This window comes from Mya arenaria, chromosome 14 (genome assembly GCF_026914265.1).
Source record: "Mya arenaria isolate MELC-2E11 chromosome 14, ASM2691426v1".
Lineage (NCBI taxonomy): Eukaryota > Metazoa > Mollusca > Bivalvia > Myida > Myidae > Mya > Mya arenaria.
In genome coordinates, this window is record NC_069135.1 from 40,347,427 (window position 1) to 40,362,284 (window position 14,858).

General features: G+C 36.2%; 3 protein-coding genes across 3 annotated transcripts; 2 read left to right on the forward strand and 1 right to left on the reverse strand.

Annotated features, from left to right (window-relative positions):
* Positions 1 to 3,362: 3,362 nt before the first annotated feature.
* LOC128216127 (uncharacterized) lies at positions 3,363 to 4,193 on the forward strand. Its single transcript, XM_052922714.1, has one exon. It carries the CDS (start codon positions 3,363 to 3,365, stop codon positions 4,191 to 4,193), a length of 831 nt encoding a protein of 276 aa, XP_052778674.1.
* Positions 4,194 to 5,621: 1,428 nt separating this feature from the next.
* On the forward strand, positions 5,622 to 9,574 carry LOC128216128 (galactose-specific lectin nattectin-like). The gene is made up of 6 exons (XM_052922715.1): positions 5,622 to 5,661; positions 7,697 to 7,800; positions 8,051 to 8,141; positions 8,629 to 8,726; positions 8,937 to 9,079; positions 9,402 to 9,574. Exons 1-6 carry the CDS (start codon positions 5,622 to 5,624, stop codon positions 9,436 to 9,438), a joined length of 513 nt encoding a protein of 170 aa, XP_052778675.1. The 3' UTR covers positions 9,439 to 9,574.
* A 1,518-nt stretch (positions 9,575 to 11,092) lies between these two features.
* LOC128216754 (uncharacterized) lies at positions 11,093 to 13,488 on the reverse strand. Its single transcript, XM_052923409.1, has 2 exons — positions 13,374 to 13,488; positions 11,093 to 11,626 (listed from the first exon to the last, which is right to left on the reverse strand). Exons 1-2 carry the CDS (start codon positions 13,451 to 13,453, stop codon positions 11,278 to 11,280), a joined length of 429 nt encoding a protein of 142 aa, XP_052779369.1. The 5' UTR covers positions 13,454 to 13,488; the 3' UTR covers positions 11,093 to 11,277.
* Between the last annotated feature and the right edge of the window lie 1,370 nt (positions 13,489 to 14,858).

The window sequence follows — 14,858 nt, forward strand, 5'->3', positions numbered from 1 at the left end:
AGTTATTTCGCAGTGTAAGAACAATCAAGAGAGTTTAATACTTATGTGAAAAACTACAGAAACAAGCTCGGTAGCAAAAAGTTTAAACATAAAACGGTGCCGGTTTAATGGCACTGGGTAAACGCCAAAGACATATAGAATACAAAAACAAACAAAAAATCACAAACAAGAAACATGGAAGAACAGCACAAAACTCCACAAAAAGCCTTGGGACGGTCAGTAAAATGTCAATTTTAATGTTTAAGTGCACAAACCTCACTCATAAATAAAGAAAAACGTAAAAGATAAATCTTATGAAAGTATGCATTAACTTGAGGAAACGTAATAATAAAACAAATAATAATAAACTTATAGATAAACTCCAAGTACTACTATAATTAGAGATCGCTACTCTATCTGCAGACGGAGAAATTCAATCCATAGCTCGTAATGAAACTTTTAAAAGATACGATGCAGTCATTGTTTGAAACTTTTTAAGCCAAATCGTTATTGTGGCTATGGTTACATCTTGTCAAAAATGTTAGAACGTTATGATAATTATTGGGTAATGGCATTAATGTACTCTTCAGTATTAAGTTTTTTCACTACATATTGAAAACAAACAAACATTTTTATTATGTTTTGTTTAACCGATAAACTATAAAAACGGTAGGTTCGGTGCCTTTTTTTGAGGTAATGGTCGTGTAACCCGAACCAGAAGTATTTTGAGGCCTTAATATTTACCCCTGGTGAAATCAGAATGTTCAAAGTGTACACCTTTGTTCGGAGGAGTTAATCAACTATTTTCTCAGCTTGAATTAATTTGGACTAAGAAATGCAATATGTAACTCGAAATCGTCATTATATAAAAAAGTAATAAAGAAATTATCATACATTAGTATTCAATATATTTGTATAACAATCAAACATTGTTACATTATAAAAATCAGTTTCTATTATTGCTGCGGATGCTTTCAGGGATAATGTGGTTATATTTAATCAGATCCAATCGGGGAAGCAGTTAAACTAACTAGATGACTATTGCTGATTTTAAACATAACTCACCTATACGATACAGAGCATCCCGGTGTCGTTTTTTGAACACTGTCCCAATGGATCTGTCAGGCACGATGACTCGTGCTACATGTTTTCACACGAGCTAGCGAACTGGGCTGAGGCCATGGTAAGTGTAGAAAATAATTAAAGTTAATATCTGTATAGCTTTGAGTTATATTTTTAGCAGTTCAGATCTCTGAAGTCTTATATTGCTTAGGGAAGGATGTGGAGTAAACTGTACACACTGTTATGTATTCTATTTTCTCCTTAAATAAAATCAACTGTTTTTGAATACTCTTGATGCCGTTTCCTTGGTGAGAGACATGTAGGAACTAGCTGGCCACCTAGCCTTGATGCATTGGCTTTTCTTTATAGGTGAGGTGTACTGCACTGCTTACGGAGGACAGCTAGCTTTTATACAGTCTCCAGAAGAACAAATGTTCCATGATGAGGGTTCGAACGCTTGCCGTAGCCTAAACTATTCGTCGTAGTTGGTCCACGCCAGCCCGCCATGGCGTCCCGCGATTTCCTAATCGTCCACATGTATTGCAATAGCTCGGACGCTTTAGATAGATTGGCCTGAATGTATATTGACATATATATAATAAAAGCATCGGTCCATTTCTCGATCGTGCCGATTTTATCCCTACATCCCTCGGCCTAGAGAGCAACTGGCCTTCCGCCATCAATTGTAAGGTTGCTCCAGAACAGAAATCGGTAAGCTCGAGCGAACCGTTCAGAAGCAGAGTCAAATTTACGAATTCTCCCCTCCTGATCTGACTTCTAATTAGGTCGGGGACGTGGGCTGCTACGTCGTCGGGGGCTAACCTTATTGGACTAGGTCCCCTCGGCGCGCTAGGCAGATGTGTAATGGGGGAAGGCAGGGGGGGGGGACGGTGGAGGACGCTGCTACAGGTTCGGGGGTATTCCCCGCTACCACACCACACCCTATGTTAAACGATGTATTTGTTTCTAACGCATTTTATCTTTGAAGAATCTCTTCAAAGTCAACAACATTTTTATTACCTTTGGATACGTCGCCCAGCGGGCTACTCAGCTCTTCCTCTGGCTTCGTTTCCGCTTGCCTTGTTTTCCTCCTCTTAACTCCTTTCCCCCGTCCTGGAATTTTCACAAACTTTTAACTTAACTCAAAAATAAATAAATAATATTGTTTCGGTATTTTTACCACGTGTTACTCCTTCGAAGGTTAGCGAGAAAAGAACGTGCTAGTTGATTTCCGGGAAACCACGTGTGTTTACCCGTATCTAGGAAGTATTTCCGAGAAATCGTAGAAAAAAAGAGAAAACAATTTATTCCGTCTTAATAAATGAAATTATTTCCATATGTAAATATTTTTTTTTATTATTCATTAGAAACGATACAAATTCAAATTATCATGGAAAAACAACATCATTAACACCATTTGCATGTTTACTTTTGGTCCCAGCCATTAGTCACACACAATTTTATGACGTCAATTGTTTCGCTTACTTCATAATTACTATAAGACTTGTTTATGCCTGTCACATGTATAAAAATAGATGACTATGGGGGATGATTGAACAAATTCAACCAAATGTCTTGATATAGGATTGAGTTGTAAGAAATACATGTTAAGCTGTTACGGTACGGAGTAAACAACTGATATGCATACTTAAAGAGACACTCTTATTCAAATCAATACACACACACGTATAGCAAACATACATTTTAAGTGATAGACCTTTAACTACTTACTAAATAAAAATAATAATTACTGATAACAGTATTGTAACAGTGTATTTAAAATCTGAAAACGCAAAAATATTAAATGAGTGGTGATCATTAAAATATTTACTGTGATCGACTATAGTTTCATAACGTAGAAATAACGTCTTTTATCCATAAACAAATTAAATTAAACTTGGTATCATTGATAGGAATCATTGTTTTCGACATTATTCATCCTGTTTAGAATATTAAAGCAAAAGTTTCATCTTGGTAAATCTTACGTAGAAATAAGAGTGCACCTTTAACAGTATGATCCAATTACGTTGCGTTTGGAGCTGTTTTGAAGACAGTTGACCTATTTAGGGCTTTCATACATTTTATCAATGTAAACATGTGGGATGTATGTTCCGATAATTATAAATAGGTTATCAGTAACTTCATTCGTATATTATCAACCATTATATGTATTGCTAGTTTGACAGACAGAACGGAAAGTAAACGAAATAATGTAAGTATTTAATCGAATATTATATTGATAATCATAAAATACGTCTTCTTAATTTAAAGCTGAAAAACCTTCAATGACGAGTTCAAAGAAAAACTGTTTTTGCAGAAAAATGAGCGACAATTTGCCGCACCAGACAACAAAGGTGTTGTATGCGTATACGCCTTACGATTTCGGGCCGCTAAATGTGATAGATACGAGGCAAATCAATAATTTTGAAGGCGGAAAGTACTACTTGACAACCCCAAAGGAGCCTATCGTCGTCTACCGATTGTATGGAGGCAATGCACGAGAAGGGGGTCAATACTGGACCGTTGAGCCACGTGACGGCAACTTAGGGTATCGTATGGACGCGGCCGTAATGCCACAGTGGAATTCGTTGGAGCATGCAACTAAAATGATAATTCCGCCTGGCGTGTTGTTATTCGAAGGCCAGGTTGCTAGGCAGGTCACTAGGGAACGATCCTTGCACGGCGGCGGTTGGCAAGTCTTTATCCCAGGAAATATCATCAACAACCTTGCCGAAATCCAGCCAGGCAAGTTAAGCGGAAGAGCCAATGAGCAAACCGTCAAAAGATACTTGGACCGAATTAACGAAGACCAAGACAAGCTTATGAAGCGTTTTGAAAAGGAATTCAACGAACGTTTGCAACAAAGAGCGACGAGCAATGGAAGCGAATTGCGACGATTGCCAGGTCGAATTCTGAAATTCATCCAAGGCAGCGACGGAGGCCAAACGGGAGATAAAGTTGAAGCAGGAAAGTACCTTGTTCACAAGGAAAGTATTCCTGGCATGGGAGGCAAAAGGAAAAATGTATCGGTGTCTGTCCGAATTGAATTCGTTCGCTCCGAGACGCGAACATACCAGAGTGGGAAGACCATCGTTAACGAGACGACCAACTACTACAACCGAATAACAGAAATAACAGAAACATACTCTTAAGGCTCTCTGACACTAAAAAGATGGTATTTGAAACATTAACCAACATAAATGTTTTATAAAGACAGTTCATGTCTGGAATTTCTTCTCAAAAGTTCTTAAGAAATGTTTGATTATTGATTAAATATTATTTGTTTTTGTTTGTATTTGGAATTTATTAAGATAAATCAATTTAAATACATTTCGAAGTGAGGTTATCATTTTAATTGGTTGCATCTTCGAAGTAATGTTACACACTTAAAAACAATCGTTTTGTATCAACCATTGACATAAATGTTTGTTAGGACAAAATGATATTTGTTCGATCAGAGAAAAAATGTATGCTTATCAAATATCGTATTAATTAATGTACAAACTATAAATAACGAATTTTATTAAACAATCAGAGATAATATCGACTTTGTAGTAATTTACGAGGGCTTTACCAACATAGCGTATACTTGCTATCTGTAAATATAGGTTAAAAAGAAAAGGAAACTATATATAGGTATTTATAATAATCCCATGCAGAAATTCCTGCACATTTAATGACAGCAAACAGAAAGTTTATTTTATAACAGACATTTAAAAGCCAACATACATTGCGATAACGCCGACACCACAATAACGTCGGTAACTGATATTATCGTATGTTACCAAGTGCATCTTCAATTGCAGTCAGTTATAAATTACACCTTTTATTACATCTACCAGTTATCGATTACGTCTTCTGTTACAATCAGTAACCAATAAAATATTCCATAAGAATCAGTTATCTCAATAATCTTCTCTATTTCCTTATGATTTAATGTTATTTAATACCTAAAATTATATCCCGACTTTTAGAAATAACAAGATATCCTACAGGATGTTTAATTTTACCAATTGTATCATATATTTATCTTCCCTGTTTACAAGTACTTATAAAGTGCTTGAAATATAGAAAAATCAAATGAGCAGACCGGTAATTAGGCGGTTTGTAACAACTTTGGAAACCTTATGTTTCTTGGGTGCATTCTCAAAGGTTGTCAGCCATAAATGAATTTAATAACCGACGGTTTCTCTGAATTCATGTTAATGTGTTATTGCAGCAGAATGGGCCGCAATGTCGTTTACAATTAAATAAACTGTGTGTGTGCATTGTTTTATTGGAAAGTCATCATTACAAACACGGGTAGCTGTCAACTGAATTCCCTGCACCAGCTATACGTGGTTATCAATGTGCCACGGTGTAGTCCCGACGAATCAATGACACGTGTGCTACATCTGCAAAAAAGGTAGCCGACTGTTTTTATTTAAGTTTTGATTGTAAACAGAAGCCCAATCTGATAAGTGTAACAAAAGAGAAACGTGTGCCTGCAAGAAAGTCAATCTTTATCAGATGTTGCTGCAGCTCACCTGAGAGTAGTTTGCATCTGAATATGGACGTCATCGTATACAACGTCCGCAAAGATGTACGAGGGCAAAATGGGCATTGACACTGCGAAGAAATGTACCATCAGTAGCGACATTAAGACCAACAATTATTCTCGGCAGCAATGGCACCACGCTCTCGACATTCACTGCCTTTGACATGGATGCGCCCATAAGATTACACGTTTCGCCTGATGGACACGTGTTAATCTGCTGCAATTACTCCAACACTTAGATACCGGTTGAGAAGTAAGGCATTACGAAGTTGGTGATATTGTCCAGAAAAAGAGACGGCCGGAGGTTATGGACACGTTTCTGTTATCTTCAGCAGGCGTACGTCTTGACATATTGCTGGCGGATTCGAGGAAACACTTCTCGTAATCGGAATGAATAAACTTATACATTCAAAACCTTTTTAAGTTGATAAAGTGGGATAGAACTTTTGTTTTTGTTGCAACCTTTTCTCTGACCGTGTAAGTATTTTATTCTAGTCAACTATGAAATATTGGAAAACCCTATCAAAATAATTGTTATGCAACTTATTTGATAAACACTTGTTTATACTTAAAAATCAGTTCGGTTTATCGCGACCGATTTAAGAACTATGGTTTCTCTTATCTAGGTTTTGTTGATAACATATTTCCTTCGTACGGGAGTGGATGCACTCATAAACAGCAATGGCTAAGTTTCTTAATTTGTTGGTGTTGATAGATTGTCTCTGTTTTCAGGGATATTTAGGTAAGCATATCTGTTCATATCCCAGGTCGAGACATTACTTACTAGATCATCTTTAAACACTGTTTAAGCAGTTATCTTACAGTGTATTCGAAACGCAAAGTGACTAGTTTTAGTTGTTTAGTGATATGATGTTGTTCTCTCGTTCGGAGTCAATACATTATGTGACCGAGTAATATATGCTCGAGCTATTTCGCTGTGTAATAACAATCAATAGATGTATATACTTATGTGAAAAACAAGCTCGGTAGCAAAACGTTTAAACATAAAACGGTGCCGGTTTAATGGCACTGGGTAAACGCCAAAGACATAGAAAACAAAAGCAAAAAATCACAAACAAGAAACATGGAAGAACAGCACAAAACTCCACAAAAAGCACAGTGCATACATACTATATATAACAAACTAGGTATGTTTATCAAGGATTGTTAGATACCGCCTTCGAACAGTCAGTAAAATGTAAATTTACTTGGGATTTAAACCAGTTTAAGTGCACAAACCTCACTCATAAATAAAGAAAAACGTAAAAGGTAAATCTTATGAAAGTATGCATTAACTTGAGGAAACGTAATAATAAAACAAATAATAATAAACTTATAGATAAACCCCATGTACTTCTATAATTAGAGATCGCTACTCTATCTGCAGACGGAGGAATTCAATTCATAGCACGTAATGAAACTTTTAAAAGATACGATGCAGTCATTGTTTGAAACTTTTTAAGCCAAATCGTTATAGTGGTTATGGTTACATCTTGTCAAAAATGTTTGAACGTTATGATAATTATTGGGTAATGGCATTAATGTACTCTTCAGTATTAAGTTTATTTCACTACATATTGAAAACAAACACCCATTTTTATTATGTTTTGTTTAACCGATGGACTATAAAAAACGGTAGGTTCTGTGCCCTGTTTTGAGGTAATGGTCGGGTAACCCGAACCAGAAGTATTTTGAGGCCTTAATATTTACCCCTGGTGAAATCAGAATGTTCAAAGTATACAGTGTACACCTTTGTTCGGAGGAGTAAATCAACTATTTTTCTCCACCTGCTGAACTGTAAACGGTATGGATCGGGTTATTACGAAACTATTAAACTGGTCAATGGAAACAGCTTGAATTAATTTGGACTAAGAAATGCAATATATAACTCGAAATCGTCATTATATAAAAAAGTAATAAAGAAAATATCATACATTAGTATTAAATATATTTGTATAACAATCAAACATTGTTAGATTATAAAAATCAGTTTCTATTATTGCTGGGAATGCTTTCAGGGATAATGTGGTTATATTTAATCAGATCCAATTGGGGAAGCAGTTAAACTAACTAGATGACTATTGCTGATTTTAAACATAACTCACCTATACGATACAGGGCATCCCGGTGTCGTTTTTGAACACTGTCCCAATGGATCTGTCAGGCACGATGACTCGTGCTACATGTTTTCACACGAGCTAGCGAACTGGGCTGAGGCCATGGTAAGTGTAGTAAATAATTAAAGTTAATATCTGTATAGCTTTGAGTTATATTTTTAGCAGTTCAGATCTCTGAAGTCTTATATTGCTTAGGGAAGGATGTGGAGTAAACTGTACACACTGTTATGTATTATATTTTCTCCTTAAATCAAATCAACTATGTTTTTGAATACTCTTGATGCCGTTTCCTTGGTGAGAGACATGTAGGCACTAGTTGGCCACCTAGCCCTGATGCATTGGCTTTTCTTTATAGGTGTACTGCACTGCTTACGGAGGCCAGCTAGCTTTTATTCAGTCTCCAGAGGAACAAGTGTTCATCCAGAATGAAATGAAACTATTCCTTGGTGAGTTACGAAAACACCACTGTAAAAGTACAAAATAAAATACAATTTGGGTTTAACCTTCGGGGCATGAGTTAATGGAGACAGTTTTCAATAAAAAAATATACGTTACGTCAATTTCTAATGTTAGTCGAATTAACTGTATTTTAAGGTTCAATGATTGTACGTTTATATCTTTGATGACTTAATGTATTTGCAATGTATGATTGGTTTTAAACTTTTGTTCCTGACTACATATGAATCCTAGGATTTTGCACATCGGCAATGGTCATGGCAAGGATGCCGATGCCAGCAAGACAAGGATAATACTGTGACTCGAAACAGACGAGCTCAACCAAAACTTTGGCCCACCAAATTCTCAGACTGACATTGATCAGTACTACTGATAGGGCAGAATGGACGCCGTCCATGAGGGACTGGGACTGGTCCAACATTGTTGAGAAAACATTGGTAGTAAAATACATATATATAGTTGTGTGTGGTTTCCTAGGTTCACAGACGGACTCAGCCCATTACTATTGGCTAGGTGGGACGGATGCCGTCTCTGAGGGGGAATGGTATTGGGCCAACATTGTCGAGAAAATAATGGTAGTAAAAGATATGTTATATTCTCCTTGTTCAAGTGCACGTTGATATAGTTCGGTAAATAAATATTGACCTGGCATTAACCTTTCATCCAATTAATTTTGCACCCTGTCAATATTTTAGTGGTCCTCGGTCAATATTCCAATTTATTCTACAAAGTTTCAGTGAACTCTGTCGATCCGCGTGTTTAAAAACGTCCTGTCAATATTTCAGTACACAAATTGGAAACAAGGTGAGCCAAATGACAACCACGCCCACACAAATCATCACCAGGATTGCCTGGCTATCTACAGTGAGACCGGACTCTGGGATGATGGGTGGTGCGAAACCCAGCACAATTTCATTTGTGAAATACAGTGAGTACCGTTTTGTAGTAATTTCGAACACAAACAATGGGATGTAAGTGAGAAATGTTTTGTAGTAGTTTGAAATATATACAGAAATCGAGAGTGAGAGTTGTCTGCAGCCTAAAATACTGATCACGGTCTTAACTTTTCTTCAATAATTCATTTCTGTTCTATTCTGAATATAAAGTTTGAAATTAAAAAGAAACAAAGCAAGTTTTATTATATGTCTGAATATCCAGTTTTGCACAAAAATTACTATTACAGTTTAAGAACACGCCTGTATCAATTTTGAAAACATTTTCTACTTATAAAGGTATTATGTCTTTTGTAGGTTGGATGTGGAAACCTCTCAGATAATTGGAAAATAACAAAGCAATCTGAGCTAAACATATTCGTTTATACCACATTAAAAAACTTTTAAGACAAGATAGAATAATATTATTGCACAAATACTGAATTGACATAATTATTACAGAATAAACAATTTTGAATGGTAAACTCCAATGAGCACAATGTTGTTGTTTTTTTATAAAAATGCTCCTATAAATACAAAAACAAACAAACATTATAGCATACCTTTTACCACGCAGCGTAACTGTTTTAATACAAGTCTGCTCATATAGGGTATTTATATATTATGAATCCTACTGTAGTATTAATAAAGCACTCTATGCAAGTCTATCATCTTCTTTTTAATAATATAAATGACAATAATAGCTTGAAATTAACATATAAACATGCATTCATTATAACAAATAACGAATACAAGATCGAGAAGCCCAATTTGTACTGACCTGACAGCGGCTTTGGACAGTCAGTTTCAGCTCGTTTGTCACTGCGCCGTTCTTGCCAGCGGAATAAGTCAGTTAAAGAGAAAATACTGTAAACGATGGTTTGCGGTAGATACCATGTAGAAGTCTGTGATACGTGAAGTACACTCCACGAAATATTGCTGTAATAAAGTTTCAAAGCACAACGTGATACATTTACCAAAGACATATAACGATACTTCGGCCGGAAGGACGTGAAGAAATGGGCGGAAGCATCAGGAACGGTGAAAGCCGTCTGAAACATGCGTGGGGCACCCAAAAGTGGCGCTGAATATGGTCGGTGGCGACCAGTACCGGCGTTTGTGACCTACTTTTGTGTCGCAGAGCTAAATGGCTACAACGCGAATATAAATGACAATAGAAATCGGAAGGCGTACGTTAACTGCCTGCTTGACAGTGTTTTTTATCACAGACTATTTTCACATTAAAGTGGACATCTTTGGCCTTGAGGGCAGAGTTTTCGACCACCATGATATCGGCGGAAAGAGCTTTGCCGTAGTTCATCATAAAAGCAAGCAGAATATATCATCGCATATCACCCTTTACTTCGATATGATTTCAGGATATTACTTCAGAATACTATGCACGGACATGTCGTAAAGCATGACAATGAATAAACATCACATCCATATTGACATGCAAACAATTTTCACGAATAGGAAAATCGCGTTCGCTTTTAAAAGGGGGACGAGGGCGTGAACCATGTTTTCCGACTCACGAAGTGAGGTGCTTATATGTAATCGTGGACAACATTTAACAGTTTCATTAAAAACTTATATATATATGAAATATAAATGGCCGTATTCCTTTTTTATTTACAATTCAAAATCATAAAAATGTTTCCTTTAAACAAAAGCATTAACCAAAAGGGTCTGTATTATGAAGATTACCATCTATTCATAGTTAATAAGCTTTTGCGAAAACAAATGACAATTTATATTACGATTAACCCTGATTATGGACTTTATATACGGCAGTATCTAGTTCTTAGGGTACTCCAAAGTGCATCGACGATTGCTGACCTCGTGCGTCAAACGACGCCATAAAATTAACAAATGCAAACGTTCGTATCTGTATACATTTAAAACACATCTCGTATACATGTATCAAAATAATATGATAAGAAACCAAAACAAAAATGACAGCACATCACTTGTATTTATAAATGGATGAACATTACATATTTCAACAAATATATGTTGCATAATTTCTAAAAATAAATAAATGAAACAACACACAAATACAAAATAATAAAAATCTAATAAACAAATTGTACAATCTAGAACATAGTAGTTCTTTCCATAATCAGTAAACGAGGTAATTCAAAAACGCACATCACTTTGCTTTGGACATCCGGTGGAAGACAAGCTTCACCATTTAAACCGCAGGCTCCTCGCTGAATGTTAAGCCAGACAAGCCAGAACTGCTGGGAGGAGGTTTCGGATAAACCTTCACGCATCCGCTACCACACGTGCGAACATTGTTTGGCAAGTGACCTTTACCGCCGCAGTTGCTCGCTTCGTAATATGGTATAAATCTCTGTGTACCCGCAGTACTCGTGCATTCGCTGCTACATGCCCACGTGGCAACGGCTGCGTCACAATGCTTGTAACAGTTGTCAAGCTGTCCACACCCGACCCGCAACCAGTGGTGATGGGCGTCAACGGAACCGAGGTATTTTATTTCTTTGAAGCCATTGCCTTTAGAAACCACTCGGCAGAAACAACTGAAATAATCAAAAGGATAAAACGTTTAAGGCAAGACATTTTAATTGTTATCTGAAAATACAACATACGTCCGAACATATGTAAACGTCAGTCTTGATTTAATTCAAACTGTGTCTTAACCTTACAAATGCAACACTGTCAACGCCGCGTGTTGTTTTCATCAATAGCATCATCATGAAAGCTACAGGGACAAGCCCAGTAATCGAAAATTCAAAACTTCATGCCCCGTTTAGGGGCTTAAACAAGAGCTCAAACTACAATGAATCAGAAACATAAAGCTATAAACACAACATACACAAATACAGACACCACAAACAGACCAAACCAATCATCAAAATAACTTTGCCGATAAACGATAACATACCCTCATTGGAACGGACAATGAAACCAGATCACTGTACCCGAGTCTACTTGGGGCTTAAACTAATGTTTATGGCCATAACCTCAAACTTGTCCCAATATTTATCAATAATTATGAAAATATAAGCCTCATCAGAGCACACATCAACATGAAATAAATGAAGAATCAAGTAAAAAAATAAGGTATAATCTGACAAATTGATTTCAGGTACTCAACAAACGGATGAAAACATTACTTGTAAACGAACTAAGTCGAATTATCCCATTAAACGAATTACATCATTATGTCGAATTCATGATCCCATGTAAACGAGTGACACCGTTAAGTCGAATTCATGATCCCATGTAAACGAGTGACACCATTAAGTCGAATTCATGATCCCATGTAAACGAGTGACACCATTAAGTCGAATTCATGATCCCATGTAAACGAGTGACACCATTAAGTCGAATTCATGATCCCATGTAAACGAGTGACACCGTTAAGTCGAATTCATGATCCCATGTAAACGAGTGACACCGTTAAGTCGAATTCATGATCCCATGTAAACGAGTGACACCATTAAGTCGAATTCATGTTCCCATGTAAACGAGTGACACCATTAAGTCGAATTCATGATCCCATGTAAACGAGTGCCGTTTCTTTAATCATCTAAGTTCAACAGTTACCATAAGAAATAAATATTTATAGATTGGTTATAGGTAACGGTCCTCTTATAAAACATAAACATATTCACATCAATTCAGCGCAGTTTGCGTTGACGGTATTTACATCCGGAGCACTTTGGCCATTTTTTTTCAAAAACAACCTCGGATGTATTTGGACGGTTTACATACTCAAAAAGTGGTACGTTTAAGTCCGCTGCAAATAGATTGCGTACTAATCTTATTTAGCAGTTAAACTTCATGACTTAACCCTTGAGAATCTTAATTATTTTTGCAATAAAACACTTCTCTGGCAATCAATTTAAACTGAGATCAATAAATATAACTCTTAACAACTACATATACTATTCAAAAAATTACGAACTACTTCAACTGATGAGATTGTTTTCGATAAAATGGCCGAGGAGTTCCGAATGCGTTAGTTACTATCCGACTATTTTACGGCTGCCAAGATTTTAGGTCGCATTGTTATCACGAACATGCATAACATTAACATAACATAACATTAACTCCGATACAGACAAATGTATACATATACGTATATAGATACGAAAATACGCGCTGTATATCGCTTATGAATCTTCACAACCTTATATTTACATCTTTGATATCTAGGAAACTTTCAAGATAAACAAAAACATATTAAAAAAAGTCAACCATTTTGTCAAATAAATGTTATAAATATTATCAATACTAACAAGGCTAGTTCACAGAACTTACTTTTTCGTGTCTCCGTAGACTGAAGTAAATGTTGATACCAAAACACAAGCCAAAAATGAAAGGATGACTATGGATTTCATTATGTACAAACTTATAATTGAGCTTTCGTCTAAGTGCTCTGTGTTGTGCTGTATTGCTTTAAACGTGTTTTCTTTTTTGTATTTATACCGTTTGGAACAGGACTTCACCACGCATCAATGACTGTTGACGCTTACAAATGCTTACGTCAATAATTTTGTTTTTTATGACTTGTTTATCTTTTCTACCAAATTAAATAGTGGGTTAAAACCATTACAGTGGTGTGCAGTCGCTGTTGGGTTAAATTTAAAGTAAAATCATTGTAGCCAATCGATGGTGTATAAAGGAGTGCTCAAACTTAAAGTACAACAAGTTTATTCAAATCAGTTTATCGATAGCTTCGATCCCCGTCATTTGATCGTTAAATCTAGGGATCGGTTAAATAGTGTAAAATACACTGAATTCTGAGAATATCTGATCTTGAAAAGATTTTATGTATGCTACTAAGTCATTTTATTTTTACTTAATTTGAAAAGAACGATCACGAATCGCGACAGATTCTCAATTAAACATACTTTTTGTGTCGCCTGAAAAGACGACATATAGGGGTTACTTTTGTCGGCGTCGGCGGCGTCGGCGGCGGCGGCGTCGGCGGCGGCGGCGGCGTCCGTGTCCCATTTTCGCTTGTCCGGGGTATATCTCCTAAACTATTAGTGGTATCAACTTGAAACTTCATATGTACATAGATCTAATTGAGGGCAAGTGCAGTGTATAAGAACTGTTACTCTTGCTTCCATATTTTTAGAGTTATTGCCCTTTGTTATTTTTCATGCTTAAAGTTTTGTCCGGGGCATATCTTGTAGAATATAAGCGGTATCAACTTGAAACTTCATATGTAGATAGATCTCATGGAGGCCAAGTGCAGTGCACAATAACAGTAACTCTTGCTTTCTTAGTTTTAAAATTATTGTCCTTTGTTAATTTTCATGCTTAAAGTTTTGTCCGGGGCATATCTTGAAGAATATAAGAGGTATCAACTTGAAACTTCATAGCTAGATAGATCTCATTGAGGGCAAGTGCAGTGCACAATAACAGTAACACTTGCTTTCTTAGTTTTAAAGTTATTGCCCTTTGTTAATTTTCATGCTTAAAGTTTTGTCCAGGGGATATCTTGAAGAATATAAGAGGTATCAACTTGAAACTTCATAGCTAGATAGATCTCAATGAGGGCAAGTGCAGTGCACAATAACAGTAACTCTTGCTTTCTTAGTTTTAAAGTTATTGCCCTTTGTTAATTTTCATGCTTAAAGTTTTGTCCGGGGCATATCTTGAAGAATATAAGAGGTATCAACTTAAAACTTCATAGCTAGATAGATCTCATTGAGGGCAAGTGCAGTGCACAATAACAGTAACTCTTGCTTTCTTAGTTTTAAAGTTATTGCCCTTTGTTAATTTTCATGCTTAAAG